The sequence below is a fragment of the Sus scrofa genome, chromosome 14, assembly GCF_000003025.6.
Source record: "Sus scrofa isolate TJ Tabasco breed Duroc chromosome 14, Sscrofa11.1, whole genome shotgun sequence".
In the NCBI taxonomy this organism is placed as follows: domain Eukaryota; kingdom Metazoa; phylum Chordata; class Mammalia; order Artiodactyla; family Suidae; genus Sus; species Sus scrofa.
In genome coordinates this window covers 105,917,935-105,934,476 of record NC_010456.5, presented here as the reverse complement: position 1 = coordinate 105,934,476, position 16,542 = coordinate 105,917,935, and the positions used below count along the sequence as shown (strand labels likewise).

The following is a 16,542-nucleotide window of genomic DNA, read 5'->3' as shown; positions in this document are numbered from 1 at the left end:
ACCCAGTGCGAAGAATGCTGACTTATTATATCCCTTGGCACACAACTGGCCTCCCTTTTCCTTTGATGGTAAACGTTTAGTGTGCAGCACTATATCCACATTCCAAAGCAGGAACAGTTTCTTTCTTAATTCCTTGTGTTTATTTATATTCCTTTTGCTTTTAGATGCACAGCTTCAACACAGATCCAGATGTGTTTATCTTTTTAGTGAGTACACGAGCAGGTGGCCTGGGCATTAATTTGACTGCAGCTGATACCGTTATCATTTATGATAGTGATTGGGTAAGTTGTAAGAGTAGCAATATAGTGATTATATTTTCATTTTGAATTTTTTAATCTTGCACACTTTGCAATTTCATAATCTATTTTGAAAAGTTATCCTCTTTAAGACAAGAATCGTTTCTTTGTCACGTGTCCAGTGTGTAAAGACTTTATTTTTTGTCTTTTGTCCTTCAGGGCTCCACTGGCGGCATATGGAGGTTCCCAGGCTAGGGGTCTAATTGGAGATGTTGCTGCCGCCTACGCCAAAGCCACAGCAACGCCAGACCCTTAACCCACTGAGTGAGGCCAGGGATCAAACCTATAACTTCATGGTTCCTAGTCGGATTCCTTTCTGCTGCACCAGGACAGGAATTCCCAGTGTGTAAAGCCTTGAACATACATTATCACTGAAGTCACTCTAGAAGTCTAAATTGAGTTAAGGCACTGTTTAAAAGATGCTAATTGGATCATGCTTTTTGAGTTTTACCCACATAGTTATGAGTTTAAATGATTTTAAACTGTTAAATGTTGTTTTTTTGTTTGTTTTTTTAACTTTAAGAATCCCCAGTCTGATCTTCAGGCCCAGGATAGATGTCATAGAATTGGTCAAACAAAGCCAGTTGTTGTATATCGTCTTGTTACAGCAAATACTATTGATCAGAAAATTGTGGAAAGAGCAGCTGCTAAAAGAAAATTGGAAAAGTTGATCATCCACAAAAGTAAACAACATTTTGTATAACTTTTTTGCTTCAGTTTTTCTATTGTGTGTTGTAAATTTTGTAAATAGCAATTGTTATTTTTATTTATAAAAAAATCAGCTCAGGATTTAAATAGGGAGGGGGGTAATTTGAAACTGTGAAGACCTAAACTGAGTTGGTGTGACCATAGACATAAGAGAAAGAAAAACATTAGCAATTGTCTCAAATGAGGTGCACTGGGGCAGAGACAGGTATCAGGTATATTTTTATTTTTATTTTTTTATTTTTTATTTTATTTTTTTTTGTCTTTTTGCTATTTCTTTGGGCCGCTCCCATGGCATATGGAGGTTCCCAGGCTAGGGGTCGAATCGGAGCTGTAGCCACCGGCCTACGCCAGAGCCACAGCAACTTGAGATCCGAGCCGCATCTGCAACCTACACCACAGCTCAGGGCAACGCCGGATCATTAACCCACTGAGCAAGGGCAGGGACCGAACCCGCAACATCATGGTTCCTAGTCGGATTCGTTAACCACTGCACCACGACGGGAACTCCTCGGGTATATTTTTAAAGTGCCATATCCTAAACTCTGTCATGGGGATTTAATTTAATACTACTGCTTATCTGTTTCTCATTTTTTAAAAAAAGTTTTATTTTTTTTTAATTGAAGTATAGCTGATTTATAATATTATATGTTTTAGGGGTATAACATAGTGATTCACAATTTTTATAGGTTATACTCCATTTAGGGTTATTAAAAAATAATGACTATTTCTCTATGCTGTGTAATAAATACCTCCTTGTTGCTTGCTTATTTTATACATAATGGTTTTTATCTCTTAATCCTCTACTGCATTCTGACCCTACCCCTTATCTCTTATCACTAACCACTAGCTTGTTCTTTATATCTGTGAGCTGCTTTTGTAATATTCATTGGTTTATTTTTTTAGATTTCATATATAAATGATAAATACAGTATTTCTTTTATCTACCTTGTTTCACTAAGCATATACCCTCTAGGTCCAGAACCATTATGTTGAATAGGTCTCATTTGTTTATTTTTTGCTTTTGTTTCTCTTGCCTGAGGAGACAGATCTAAAAAATGTTGGTAAGACCAGTGTTAAAAAATGCATTGCCTGTATTTTCTTGTAGGAGTTTGATGGTTTCAGGTCTCAGTCTAGGTCTTTAGTTTATTTTGAGTTTATTTTTGTATATGAGAAATGTGAGAAAATGTTCTAGTTATTCTTTTACATGTAGCCATCTAGCTTTTTGAAGACACTGGCTTTTCTTCATTGCACATTTTTGCCTACTTTGTTGTAGATTAATTGACCATAAGTTCCATGGATTTACTTATGTGCTCTTTGTTCTGTTACATTGCTCTATACGTCTGTTTTTGTACCAGCGCCATGCTGTTTTGATTGCTATAACTTTGTAGTATTGTCTAAAGTCAGGGAGACTGATTCCTCCAGCTTTGTTCCCTTTTTTTTCCCCCCCTAAAGATTGCTGTTGTTATTCGGGGTCTTTTGTGGTTCTATACAAATGTGAGGATTCTTTGTTCTGTAAAAAGTGTCATGGGTGTTTTGGTAGGGATTGTATGAAATCTTGTAGATTGCTTTGGGTATTAGGGACATTTTAATAGTATTAAATCTTGCAATCTGAGAACATAGGATATCTGTTCATTTCTTTGTTTCATCTACAGTTCATTTCTTCAGTGTTTATAATAGTTTTCAGAGTATAGATCTTTCACTTCCTTGGTTAAGTGTATTCCTGGCTATTTCATTCTTCATTTGATTTTAAATAGGATTTTTTTTTTTTTTTACATTTCTGCTGATAGTTCATTATTAGTGCAAGGAAACAATTGATTCCTATTCCTATATGTATTAACCTTGTATCCTGAACTTTGCTGAATTTATTTATTTATAACAGTTTTTTGTGGAGACTTTAGGTTTTTTTTTTTTTTTTTTTTTTTTTGATATAGTATCATGGCATCTGAAAATAAAGACAGTTGTACTTATTCCCTTCCATTTTGGATGCCTTTCATTTATTGTCTGATTACTGTGGCTGGGTCTTCCAATACTGTGCAAATACAAATGGTAAAAGTAGGCGTGCTTGTCTTGTTCCTGATTTTTGAGGACAGGCTTTCAGCTTTTCACTATTGTTCTTGTTAATGTTAGGGATTTGCCTGCCAAAATGCTTAAAGAAAATTTCCAAGCCTCTTCTTGCAAGTAAAATATCTTAAATATTAGTATATTTACTATATAGAGGTATATTGAATACATAGTTATATTGAAGTAGTGCTATAAGATGTTTACTTTGTTGAAATCACTATTTCAAAAAATATTTGACTCCAGTATGCCCTTTTTATAGTTTAAATAATGGTGTATTAAAAACACAGGAATCTTTTTCATCTAGAAATAGATTTAAGGAATAGGGAAGTGAGGTGGGTGAGGCATTGGTGTTTTATATTCTGTTCCATGAGAATTTTAGAGTTCTGCTTTTGTTATTTTAATGTCAAATTCTCTTAAGATAAATGTCTTGATAGCTAACTTAAGAAAAACTGAAAATCACCTTATATGAGTTTGAAGCCTAGAGAAATATCTGTAATGTTGAAATCACCATCACTTTGTTTTATGCTACTTCTTTATTTGTAACTATTTTATCCAGTATCTATCTGGTTTTGAGGGAAATAATGGATTAGGTTTTAGATAAATTTTAGGAACATTCAGATTATAGCTAAAATTTCCATTGTGGGGGGGGGGAGAAGAATTTGATTTTAATAAGATTTTCTGCAAATTAAAAAATTTTCATCCATGCTGCTTTTAAGTATTTGAATGATGAAGTAAATTCTATTTTGTCTGTTGAATTTGGTTTAAATTAAAGTTTATCTTTAATTTGTCCACGTTTTATTTTTCATTCATTTATTTTTCGCCGTGTCCCTGGGTGTTTCCAGATTTTAGTTCTTATGAATAACTTGCCTTGTACAAGTATTGGTGAGAACACTATTGATTTGTTCTTGGTCTTAGGGTGAGTGTTTACCTATAGAAAGCTACCAGACTTTTCCCCAGGTGGCCATACCATTTGACACTCCCTCCAGAAACTTAGGAGAATTGGAGTTGCTTTTCTTCCTAAACAGTTGGTTTGTCTGTCCTTTTTAATGTAAGGCATCCTGCTTGGTTTGCAATGTATTGCATTTTGGCTTTAAAAGCAATTCTGAGTGTTTTGAATTTCTTGACATTTTTTTCTAGATCATTTTAAAGGTGGTCAGTCTGGATTAAATCAATCTAAGAACTTTTTAGACCCTAAGGAATTAATGGAATTATTAAAATCTAGAGATTATGAAAGGTGAGATTTTTTTTAATTTAAGAAAAATATAATTCATAGTTTTGATTTATCATAGAGAACTGAATATTTTGTTTTCTTATAGGGAAGTAAAAGGATCAAGAGAGAAAGTTATTAGTGATAAAGATCTGGAGTTGTTGTTAGATCGAAGTGATCTCATTGGTAAGTATCTCATGGAAACTTTTATGGAAACTTTGAAACATACACAGAAGTAGAGAAAATAGTATAATGTACCCCTGTACACACAATTCATTGTGCTGTAACAGCTCACACCATTTAGCCAGTTTTGTTTCCTTGCCATTTTCTTTAATCAGAATCTTTAATTGATGACATTTTACCCATAGCGACTTTCTGGGTATCTTTTACTGAGAAGAACATCTGTTTTTAAGCATAGCCACAATGTCATTATTACATTTAAGAGCGTTGGCCCTAAAACCTTAAATATCATTTAATACCCAATTCATATCCATACTCCATTTGTCTCAAATCTTTTCACAGTTAGACTCAGGATCCAGATTTCACTGTTTGTTTTCTTCTGTTTCTTCTGTAACACCCTCCTTAATTTTGTTTTTCCATGCCATTGATTTACTAGAGAACCTGAGTTATTTGTCCTATAAAATGACCTGCATTCCAGAATTGGCTGATTCCCTCCCACCCACCTTACAGTCTTTTGACTTGTTCTTCAATCTACTTATTTTCTGAAAAGTGATAAATAGCTATGTAAATAGCTCTATAGGCTTAATTAGATTAGGAAATACCACTGCTTTGTTCTCATTTTAAATCATATCAAGAGATGCATCAGTCTGGGTTTCTTATTTTTAGTTAGCTAAGATTGTTTGATCAGCTGATTCAGACTGCTGCTATTCATAAAACTTCCTGTTGACTTTTTTTTTTGTCTTGTCCTTGGCATGTCTTCCTGGGCCAGGGATCAAATCCACACCACAGCAGTGACAACACCAGATCCTTTACCTGCTGCACCACCAGGGAACTCCTGATCTTTTATTTAACCTGATGGCTTTAGTATTCATTGGTTATGATTTTGAACCTTTTTTTTTTTTTTTTTTAAGTGTTGCAAAATGGCTATTTTTCTTGTTCTGTCATTCTGTTAGCTGGAATTAGTCTATTATAACTTTCCTATGTCAACTCTCTGGTACTCTGAGATATAGTCTATACAGATGAGGCAGGATAAATTGTTTATGTATCACTTGTAAGCTGTGTAGATGCCTAAAATGGTGACGATAAATTACTTTGAATCCAAATATTTAAAACACATCGTTTACTATTTTATGACATATTACAGTATTTTTGCTCTTGATTACTTATGTGTTGAATCTGTAGGGTGGAAATAATGGTGTTTCTGTGAATCTTTTCCCAGCTGCATTCAGCAGTGCTGTTTGTTAGTGGCTTGATATTAGTGATAGTAGGAATCTTTAATCCATGGAAATAAGAAAAAAATTTACAAAGTAGGACCCTTTTTAGGGAGCAGTGATCTGATTGTTAAAAACCATCACAGCAGTGGGTCTAGTGCCATGATATCAACTTAGTTTCAAATAATTCTTTTTTGTGTGTGTGTCTTTTTTTTTTTTAGCTATTTCTTGGGCTGCTCCCGTGGCATATGGAGGTTCCCAGGCTAGGGGTCGAATCAGAGCTGGAGCCACTGGCCTACGCCAGAGCCACAGCAACGCGGGATCCGAGCCGCATCTGCAACCTACACCACAGCTTGCGGCAACGCCAGATCCTTAACCCACTGAGCAAGGGCAGGGATTGAACCCACAACCTCATGGTTCCTAGTCGGATTCGTTAACCACTGCGCCACGACAGGAACTCCTCAATTCTTTTAAAAGTATGCTATCTTCTTACTGAGTTGAAAGAATTCTTTATATATTCTAGATACAAGTGTCCCCTCAGATGATACATTCTAAAAATATTTCCTCCCAGTCTGGCTTATTGTAGTACTTTCTTTGTGTCTTTTAAAGAACAAAAGAAGAAAATTTTATGTAGTTCCATTTTTTTTGTTGTTGTTATTATGATTTTGGTGTCCTAAGTAATATTTGCCTAGCAAGGTTGGGATGTTTTCCTTTAAGAATTTCTTTTTTTGCTGCTACCTCAGGCATATGGAAGTTCCCAAGCCAGGGATCGAATCCCAGCCACAGCTACCACCTCTTCAACAGCTGCAGCAATGTTGCATCCTTAACTCACTGCACTGGGCCAGGGACGGAAGACTTGCTACAGAGACAACGTTGAATCCTTAACCTGCTGTGCCCAGTGGAAACTCCTCTTTTAAGAGTGGCACAGCAGAAATGAATCTGACTAAGAACCATGAGGTTATGGGTTCAACCCCTGGCCTCACTCAGTGGGTTAAGGATCCGGTGTAGACGTGAGCTATGGTGTAGGTCACAGACGTGGTTCAGATCTGGTGTTGCTGTGGCTCTGGTATAGGCCGGCAGCTATAGCCCCAATTCGACCCCTAGTCTGGGAACCTCCATATGCTGTTGGTGTGGCCCTAAAAAGACCAAAAAAAAAAAAAAAGTTTTACAGCCTCATATTTCGGTAAATTTTTGTGTAGGGTATGAGATAAAGGTCTGAATTTTTTTTGCATGTTGTCCAATTGTCCCAGCACAATTTATTGAAAAGATTATTCTTTCCATTTTGAATTTCCTTGGGACCTTTGTTGGAAATCAGTTAACTTTAAATGTGTTTCTGTACTCTCAGTGCTGTCCTATTCCTGTTAATCTCTTTCTTAATCCTATGCCCTTACTGTACTGTCTTAAGATTAATACTGCTCTATGTTGAGTTTTGAAATTGTGAAGAGTGAATCCTCCAATATTGCTCTCTTTTTTAAATTGGTTTTAGCAATTCTCAGTTCTTTGCATGTTTATGTGAATTTTAATTTTCATACAGTTTAGGGAAAAGATAAAGAGATGAAGATAAAGCATTATGGTCAAATCTTAATCTTATTAAATAAAAATCAACAGCATAGACAATTTCACATTAATTTAATAAATGGAGAACTAGATAATAAAAACCCACTTGACATACTATCATAAGCATTATGGTCAAATCTTAATCTTACTAAATAAAAATCAGCAGCATAGACAATTTCACATTAATAAATGGAGAACTGGTTAATAAAAACCCATTTGACATACTATCATAACCACACATAATTCTTTTCTTTTGCACTTTTGGCTGCTTCTTGGCATATGGAGCCCCTGGGCCAGTGATCTGATCCTGAGCCACAGTTGTGACCCAAGCCACAGCTGGGTTGACAGCAGATCCTCACCCCACTGTGGGAGATGGAACCTGAGTCTTAGAGCTCCCAAGATGCCACAGTGAGAGGACCCACCCTCATAATTCTTAGATCTGACATAGAAAAGAATGTTCAATGTTCTTAATCTGACAAAATGCATTCATCTAGTAAATTACTAAGAAAATCAACAAATATCATAGGCAATAGCTCTCATTCCCATTATACACTGTACAACATAATGCAATGTATAAGGAAGTCCTAACTAAAGCTATAAGACAATAAAAATAGGAAAAATAGTTTTATTGTTGCTTTAGCAGATGGTTATAATTATCTCCAAAGAAATTCTAAGGGAATCTAAAAGAATTTAAGAAGTTTGATATAAACTAATAGTATGTACATTAGTGATAATTGTTTAGAAAATGAGGTACTTACACCACCTACAAAACTATAACATACCTAGAATTAAATGCAATAATTTCTTGGAGTTTCTGTCATGGCTCAGCAGAAATGAATCTGACTAGCATTCATGAGGATGCAGGTTCAACCCCTAGCCTTGCTCAGTGGGTTAAGGATCTGTTGTGGCTGTGGCTGTGGCATAGGCCAGCAGCTACAGCTCCAATTCGACCTCTAGCCTGGGAACTTCCTTATGCTGCAGGTGTGGCCCTAAAAAGCAAATAATAATTTCTTTAAGGCCTTGAAAAAAAAATTAGGAAACATTAAAGGACCATAACAGAACTGAATAAGTGTATGGATATAAACTATTCATGGGTATGAATGTTTAATATTAAAAAAACTCTGTAATCCCCAAATTAACTTGTATTTCTTACATTGATCTTTTAATTAAAATCTCATTATGACTTTTTGTAGAGCTCTGATAGGGTATTTTTAAAATTTATATGGAGTGGTAAAGGGCCAAGAGTCAAGACAATTTTGAAGAACAAAATAAATAAGGTATTAAGATGTAATTAAAAAGTTATATTTAAGACTTTTGAGTTAAAGACTTCTGTAGGAGTTCCCATTGTGGCACAGTAGGTTAGTGTTCTTTCTGGCTTCTCTGTGTGGCATTGCCAGTTTGATCCTTGGCCTGGTGCAGTGGGTTAAGGTTTGGCATTACCTGAGCTGTGGCAGAGGTTCACAGATGTAGCTCACATTTGATTACTGGTCCAGAAACTTCCATATGCTGCAGGTGTGGCTGGAAAAAGAAACTGTAAAAAAGGACTTTTGTAAACACCCACAATACCATAAACAGATAAGAGACAAACCACACTTATCTGCAGCATATAGCACACAGACACAGGAAATGGTTATTGTATTTAGGTAACTAACAAGAAAACTGGATAACTTAAGAGTAGCAGATTACCAGAGAGAAAAATCCAGTGAATATAGAAATCAGTATGCAGATTAAAACCAGTAGCAATTTCATTTCAGTAGCTATCATATTGACAAAAATGTAAAGGGCTGCATACTAGCTATGGGAGCGTGTGCAAAGATTCATCTTCATACTGTCTTGTTTTCCCACTTTTAAACCAAGATTGTGCTCTTGGGAAAAAAAAATCTCTGAGAACAGAATTCAGATTGCTCTGTTAATTGTTCTACACCTCTGTATCTTAAATTCAGCAGAAGTGATATTGATTAGCAAACTTGATGTTGGGTGTGTTTGTTCTTGGAGGCCAGGTCTGGTTGTAATAAGAGGAATGTACTTTCTTGCTAAAGTGGCCCCCATTTCTGTGGGCTGGAAAATTTTGGACAGATGACTCCTCACAAAAACATATTGGACATCTCTTTTAAGTTCTTATCTGTTAAAAAAGAATAAGCACTCGTTTATGTATTTTTCTCTTAGATCAAATGAATGCCTCGGGACCAATTAAAGAGAAGATGGGGATTTTCAAGATACTGGAAAATTCTGAAGATTCCAGTCCTGATTGTTTGTTTTAAATTGGAGCTAAAGAATGTCTTCAAAAGGTTCTTGTTTACATCCTGTGATTTACCTGTTCTGGTTTTGAAATCCAGACTTTTCAGTCGTCTTTTTTGATTATATCAGTTTACATAATATAATTTTGTACCATTGCATAATTTTCTGAGCCTTATTAAGAACAAAGATATATTTGTAGGAAATTTAGATTTTCAGTTAATTTTTCAGACTGTAGTACTCTTGGGTACAGACTGATGTGTACTTAACCACTACCGGATTTATACAGTCTTCCTGTGGAAGTTTAATATCTTTCCCCCACCCCGCTTTTAGCAGTACAGTTTATGGGTTTTTGGTACTTCAGTTATGGAGTAGGCTTTAATGGGGGAAAGATTGGGATTATACTTTCTATTGTTTAATAAAAAATGGTTTGATTTTAAGGTCTATTTCTATAAAATAGTTTGCCAAATAAATGTTTGCTATCAGATGATTTTTTTTTTTTTTAAGAAAATTAAGGGCTCAGAAAAAAGTGTTGCCTGGCATTGTGATTCAACATTATTATGGAAACTTGATTTTGTTCATTAGTACCATATGCTTATGTCATAAAAAGATTTGAACAGGACATTGGATTAATACAGAGTACTGGAAGAAATTGTAGATTCTTGAAAAAAGACCTGACAGAAGTGGCAGTGTGTCATGCAAAATGAGAACAGAACAAGAGAGAAGATGCTCTAAAAATTTATGTCAGGAAGGGGCCAAAATAAGACTTATGATATAAATAACACAAATCCATACTAGAGGAGCAGAAAGGCCCAAATGGGAACAACATAGACAGTGTGGGTATATGAGACTGAGGAAGAGAAATACTGAATGGTCCCTGCAAGGAACGCTTGTGTGTAGGTTGTTTATCTTGCTGCCATGTATATTCAGATGGAGTTCAGATTCTCTCGGCCTTAGGGTGATGGAACCTAGGACTCAGAAGAAAATTTTTTTAGTCAACACATCTTCACAAATAACATATTGTGTTTATTAATACTTTACCATTGATTATGGTTATAAAAGTCAGGCCTAAGGAATCATATTTATGAGAAAAATTAAGTATTATCTTTTGGTCTTTATTTCTCTGGAATCCGTTAATTTTATAATTTGGTTTACCACTGCTGCTGCCTTCAGAGAAGAGGTAACATGCCAAAATCTAGTGAAGCTTGTCTTTCCATTACACATGTTTTACATCCCTAATTTTGGTAATGATTGTACCTCTGAACAGATTTGATTAAAAATTGAAATTTTTTTAAGTGAATTGTAAAAACAAATGTTTCTCAGGATTTTATTTTTGGCTTAGATGTGGTAAACTAAGGTTAAAGTTACCACATGCTGTCATGCTGTTCTCTTGTGCATATCTAAGACATAAGTTCAAAAACGGTGCCAAGCAGATGGTGGCCAGACAAAATAAAAATGCTGTCTCTTAGGTGTTACTTGGTACCAATATAATTTGAAAGTATGAACACTTAATTATAGGCAGCTATACTTGATTATATAATGGTTGGTCACTTACATGATCTAGAATGTTCTTGTTACACATTTTGTTTGGATCTGATTGAAATGAATACACATTTGAAAACTCAAATTCCTGAGCTATGTCTGCAGGTTCCAAAAGAGAAATGCAGCCCTAAAAGATAAATTGTCCATCATTTTTCTTGATCTCCCTTTTGCAAGTCTTCTGTCTTCAGTTAGATCAATGTGCAGATTGGCCCCCAAGTCACATCTCTGTGTATTCTTTAGTTCTTCCTGAGTGTCCTTTTAAGTTTCCTCTCTGTCCTTCACTGTTTGCTTCAGTGTTACCACCTGAAGAGCTCTTTGATAGTGGGGGCAAGGAAGGATTATATGAGTGTTCCTCTTTAAGTTATTTCAGAACATCTATAAAATAATTATGTGTGCCTGCCTCTTTGTTCTCAGTACTCACCACCACCACCCATGCTATTAAGGCGGTCAGATGAAGATTTCATTTCTTAGCTTTAAAAAGTGAAAGAAATATGGGAGTTCCCATCCTGGCTTAGCAGTAACGAACCCATCTTGTTCAGGGATGTGGATTCAATTCCTGGCTTTACTCAGTGGGTTAAGGATCCAGCGTTGCCATGAGCTGTGGTGTAAATTGCAGACATGGTTTGGATCCCAGGTTGCTGAGGCTGTGGTGTAGTGTAGGCCAGCAGCTTTTGCTCCAATTTGATCCCTAGCTTGGGAACTTCTATATACCGAGGGCGCAGCCCTAAAAAGACAAAAAAAAAAAAAAAAAAGTTAAATATTAAAATAGCATAGTTCTTACAGAAACGGGTGAGTTTAATTTTTATTTCTTACTGAGCTGTAACATCTCAACAAAGAAAACTGAGCACTTCATAGTTTTGCGTATCCAGTTGTAACTACTGTTCAGGTTAAGATGAGGTATTTCTTTTCAGAAGGCTTTCTTCCCTCCTAGTTAATAATCCTACCCTATAAGTATCTTTTCGAATCAGAGTTTTTGTCTTTACCGTAGATATGACAGGTGTAGTTTCGCTGGATGATATGATAACTTTTAGTGTTTTTGAGAAACCTCCTGATGGAAAATTCTGTTCCATAATGGTTGCACCAGTTCACATTCCTATCAACAATGTATGAAGGTTTGCTGTTTTCCATCCTATCTCTAGCATTTATTATTCAAAGAGTTTTTCATGGCCATTCTGCAGTGTGTTTGTTACATGTTTTTTCTTTCTTTTTTGGCCCCCCCTCGGCCTGTGGAGGTTTTGTGTGTTTTTTGGTGTTTTTTGGGTTTTTTTTTTTTGCTTTTTAGGGCTGCACCTGCAGCATATGGAAGTTCATGGGCTAGGGGTCAAATTAGAGCTGCAGCTGCTGGCCTACACCACAGATAAAGCTCATGGCAACACCGGATCCTTAACATTGGGTGAGGTCAGGGACCCAAATGGATACTAGTCAGGTTTGTTTCCACTAAGCCACAAGGGGAACTAAGTATTTTTTAAAACAACTTAATTTTCCTTTTTAAATGCTGTGAATTACTGAAATCCAATTTAATTATTTTACTATGGTAGGGAAGCAAAATTTGCCATAGGAAAAACATCTGATAAAAATCACGTTTTCTTATATCAGTCTCTAAAGATAATAGGAATAAAAGCAAAAGTAAACAATTGGATCTGATCAAACTTAGAAGCTTTTGCACAGCAAATGAAAACAAAGACAACCTAGGACTGGGAGAAAATATTTGCAAACAATGTGACGGACAAGAGCTTAATTCCCAAATTACACAGTTTATACAACTCAACAAAATAACCCAATCAAAAAATGGGCAGAAAACCTAAATAGACATTTCTCCAAAGACACAGAGATGGCCAATAGGCACATGAAAAGATGATCATCATTGGTGATTTTTAGTGAAACACAAAACTGCAATGAGGTTTCACCTCATACTGGTCAGTATGGCCATCATTAAAAAGTCTACAAATAGGAGTTCCCACTGTGGTGCAATGGGATTGGCAGTATCTTCAGAGTGCTGGGATGCAGGTTTGATCCCTAGCCTGGAACAGTGGGTTGCTGGGACTTAGGTTGAGACTGCAGCTTGGATCTGATCCCTGGCCTGGGGATTCCATATGCTGCAAGATGGCAAAAAAAAAAAAAAAAAAAGTCTACAAATGTGGGAAAGTGTGGAGAAAGGGAGCCCTCATACACGGTGGGAATTTAAATTGTTGTAGCCACTATGGAAAATAGTTTGGAATGGTTCCTTTAAAAACTAAACTAAAAATAGTTACCATATGAGCTAGCAATCCTACTGCTAGGCATATATCCACAGAAAATTGTTTTGAAAAGATAACATGCACCCTGATGTTCCTTTGCAGCACTATTTACAATATCCAAGACACGGAGGCAATCTAAATGCCCATCAGTAGACGAATGGATAAAGATGTGGTGTGTTATGTGTGCACACACATACAATGGAATTTACTCAACCATAAAAAAAGAATGAGATAATGCCATTGTATCAACATGAAACATGAATGGACCTAGAGATTATACTAAGGGAAATAAGTCAAAAAAAGAAAGACAAATACATATCATTTCTATGTGGAATATAGAAAAAAGTGATACAAGCAAACTTACTTACAAAATGGAAAACAGACTCAGACATAGAAAACAAACTTATGGTTCCAAACAGGAATGGGGAGGGTAAATTACGTGTTTGAGATACAATACTACTATATATAAAACAGATAAACAAGGACTTACTATATAGCAAAAGAAACTATTCAATATCGTGTAGTGATCTGTAATGGAAAAGAACCTGAAAATATATATATATACACACACACGTATAAGTCACTTTGCTGTACATCAGAAACATAACATTACATAGGAAGGTTATCACTGCAAGAGAAAAGAGCAAAACGAGTCCCTGCTGTGGGTTAAGAATCAGACGAGCAGCTCTGGTTCCTGAAGAGGGACAGGTTCAGACCCCATCAGGGTGCAGTGGGTTAAAAGATCACTGGCATCTCTGGCCCAGGAACTTCCATATGCCACAGGTATGGCCATTAAAAGAAGAAATTAGCAAAAACTGATAGGAAATTTGACTTTAGAAAACTATTCTAATTACTACAGTCTTCCAGTAGCATTTAAATAATACATTCTAGACCTAGGCTAACAGGAGAGGGAAGTAAGAAATAATTAAGTAAACAAATGCAAACGCCTTATTAAATTTCGCATTATCTTGAAATTTCACATTATCTTGAGGCTCTTAGGAAAAGTTATTTTTTAGCTGAAAATATACTTTAACCAAAAAAACCTGTCACAGTGACATGTGAATAATGAGTACCTTCATAGTGCCTTAAACGGAGTTGATGGGAACATATAGTACGATATTCTAGCTGCTAGTCTTGTCAGTCTCAGGAGGTTGAAGGCCTAGTGTACCCTAAGAAGAGAAATGTGGCAAAAAGTTTATTCCTTTTTATCTCCACATGTAGTTAAATATCCCCAAAGTAACGACTCATTTCAAGTAGTTGCTCTGCTTACAGATTTTATTTACAGAATCATTGTTAATAGTGGTTTTTAGTGAATTCCTTATATTTACATCTTATATACACATTTGTACTAGAAAGGTAAAGAAACTGTACAGTAATAAAAATGAGAAAATACAGTAACTTAAGTCCAACTCAGGAAAGAAATACACAAAAGTAAGATTAAATTTAGGCAGGTGGTCTAACCTCAATGAGATTATTTCCAGGGGTTACAATCCCTCTATCAAGGTCACCAAGCCAAAGAAATAGTTACCAGAGTTAAAATGTCATTCTAAAATCTATTAACACCCTGGGTACTCCCCCTCAATATTTTATTACACTACTAGTTTGCACTAAGCAAGCTCCTATGATAGGAGTTAGCTTCTGAGGGTTCCTTAAGTGGTCCCTAGTCTAGAATGACCCATGGGGTAAAAATACATGGGTACCGTCTGGTCCCATACTCCTAAAGAGGCAGTCACTAACAAGATTCTCAGGCTTGTTAGTTTGAAGACTATATACCACCAAGAGAAATGGTGTGCTTAAGGGTTTTAATCCAAACTGCAACATAAAAAAGCACACTATAAATCTAATTATTAACCAAATAGGTTACACAGATACCACTCATAATATTCAAGTGATTTACCTCTGGCTCAAGAATTAAATTCAATGTCAACTTACCAATAATTAATCATTCTTTTATCCACTACATCATCAAAGTTAGACTTACTAGAAAAAAAATTTTCTTTTTTCTTGCACTATTATTTCCATTGATTAGAAAGTTACTCAGTGTTTTACAAGTCATGGACTTAACCACATATTAAGATTTCAAACTTCAAACTGGAATTTACAAGTTGTTTCTAACAAACAGTGAAAGAATTTTAACAAATTTAAAGTCTTGCCAAGTAGTGTGCTATTTAAGAACTCTCAGAATTCATTACTTTTTACTCTTACCTGTGAAAAACCTCATTTATTTTTATGGACTTAACTCTCACCAAAAAAATCTTCAGTCCATTAAAGTGCAAAGAACTTTCTATCAGCTTTCTTAAATTACCACATAATTTCTTAGACTAGAAACAGGCTAAAATGCTCTGACTGATAGGAATTCCTTAAAGAAAAAAACAATTTTCCTTCAAAAACAAATAGACATGATACTGTGGAAAACATTTAAACAAATGCTAAACAAACTCCCACTAATATTTCCAGTTTCCACATAACCCAAATTTGCCCAATCCTGTGAGTGAAGATACACAACTTCAGTGACATAGCTAATATCAAAGGTGTTTGTTCATGGTCTATAATACCTTCAAAAGTTCAGAACTGATCAGCACTATTTACTTCAAACAGTAATTTGGAAGTTAAAGTAGTATCTAACAATCCTGTTGTGACCTCCAAAATGCCTTTATACTAATTGGTTTAAAAAAAAAAAAAAGATGTAAAAATTTGAACTGTATCCAAAGCTGTTAAAAAAATTTATTGCATTAAACTGTTACCTCCAAATTATGGAGTATGATCTAGCCATTTAAACTTTTTCCTTTGTAAAATGGCTCACCCTATAAAATACTTTATTAATACTGTCAAATAGGTTATCATTTACTTCAGCCATGGAATTCAAAATCAGCAGTTTTCCATGTCTTGATTCTTTTAACTTCAACATTTTCTTCCATGCTTTTTAATAGAAAACAAAAAACTTTTATCAAAAAACATTTTTTATACTGGAATTAGTCTGTTAATTTTGAAGATTAGCTTTTCAGAGCAGGACTATTATTCTTGTCTCCTTCTTTAATATCCTTCATCACAGATGCAAAGACCTGGAAATTATATAAACATTAATCGTCAAAAAAACTACCATGCAGATTAAAGATATTGTAAAAACTATAGCTTATTAACTTTCATGTTTAGCTTTAGTACATAAAGGACACAGAATTGTCCTCTGAAAGGCTGCCATTTTCAAATCCTCTTGTTCATTTCAACCCAATTTTATAATGTATAATTAAACTCCAGTTTTCATCACATGGCATATATCCTATTTTATTTATTTTTCAAACATTCTAAAG

The 16,542-nt window shown here is 35.2% G+C and overlaps 2 protein-coding genes across 9 annotated transcripts in view; one reads left to right on the top strand and one right to left on the bottom strand.

The window, feature by feature from the left end:
- Positions 1-10,750, top strand: part of HELLS (helicase, lymphoid-specific) — a 43,277-nt gene extending 32,527 nt beyond the window's left edge. For both annotated transcript variants that reach the window (XR_002338907.1, XM_003359300.4), the window contains exons 18-22: positions 165-281; positions 820-979; positions 4,203-4,299; positions 4,382-4,458; positions 9,387-10,750. Coding sequence is in view for 1 of the 2 variants with exons in the window: in XM_003359300.4 (XP_003359348.1) it covers positions 165-281; positions 820-979; positions 4,203-4,299; positions 4,382-4,458; positions 9,387-9,481 (546 nt within the window). In the remaining variant the exon portion in view is untranslated. The remainder of the gene's footprint in view (positions 1-164; positions 282-819; positions 980-4,202; positions 4,300-4,381; positions 4,459-9,386) is intronic.
- Positions 14,491-16,542, bottom strand: part of TBC1D12 (TBC1 domain family member 12) — a 113,603-nt gene continuing 111,551 nt past the window's right edge. For all 7 annotated transcript variants that reach the window (XM_005657433.3, XM_021074011.1, XM_021074013.1 and 4 more), the window contains one exon: positions 14,491-16,296. In XM_005657433.3, coding sequence (XP_005657490.1) covers positions 16,228-16,296 — 69 coding nt within the window. In that variant the 3' untranslated portion in view covers positions 14,491-16,227. The remainder of the gene's footprint in view (positions 16,297-16,542) is intronic.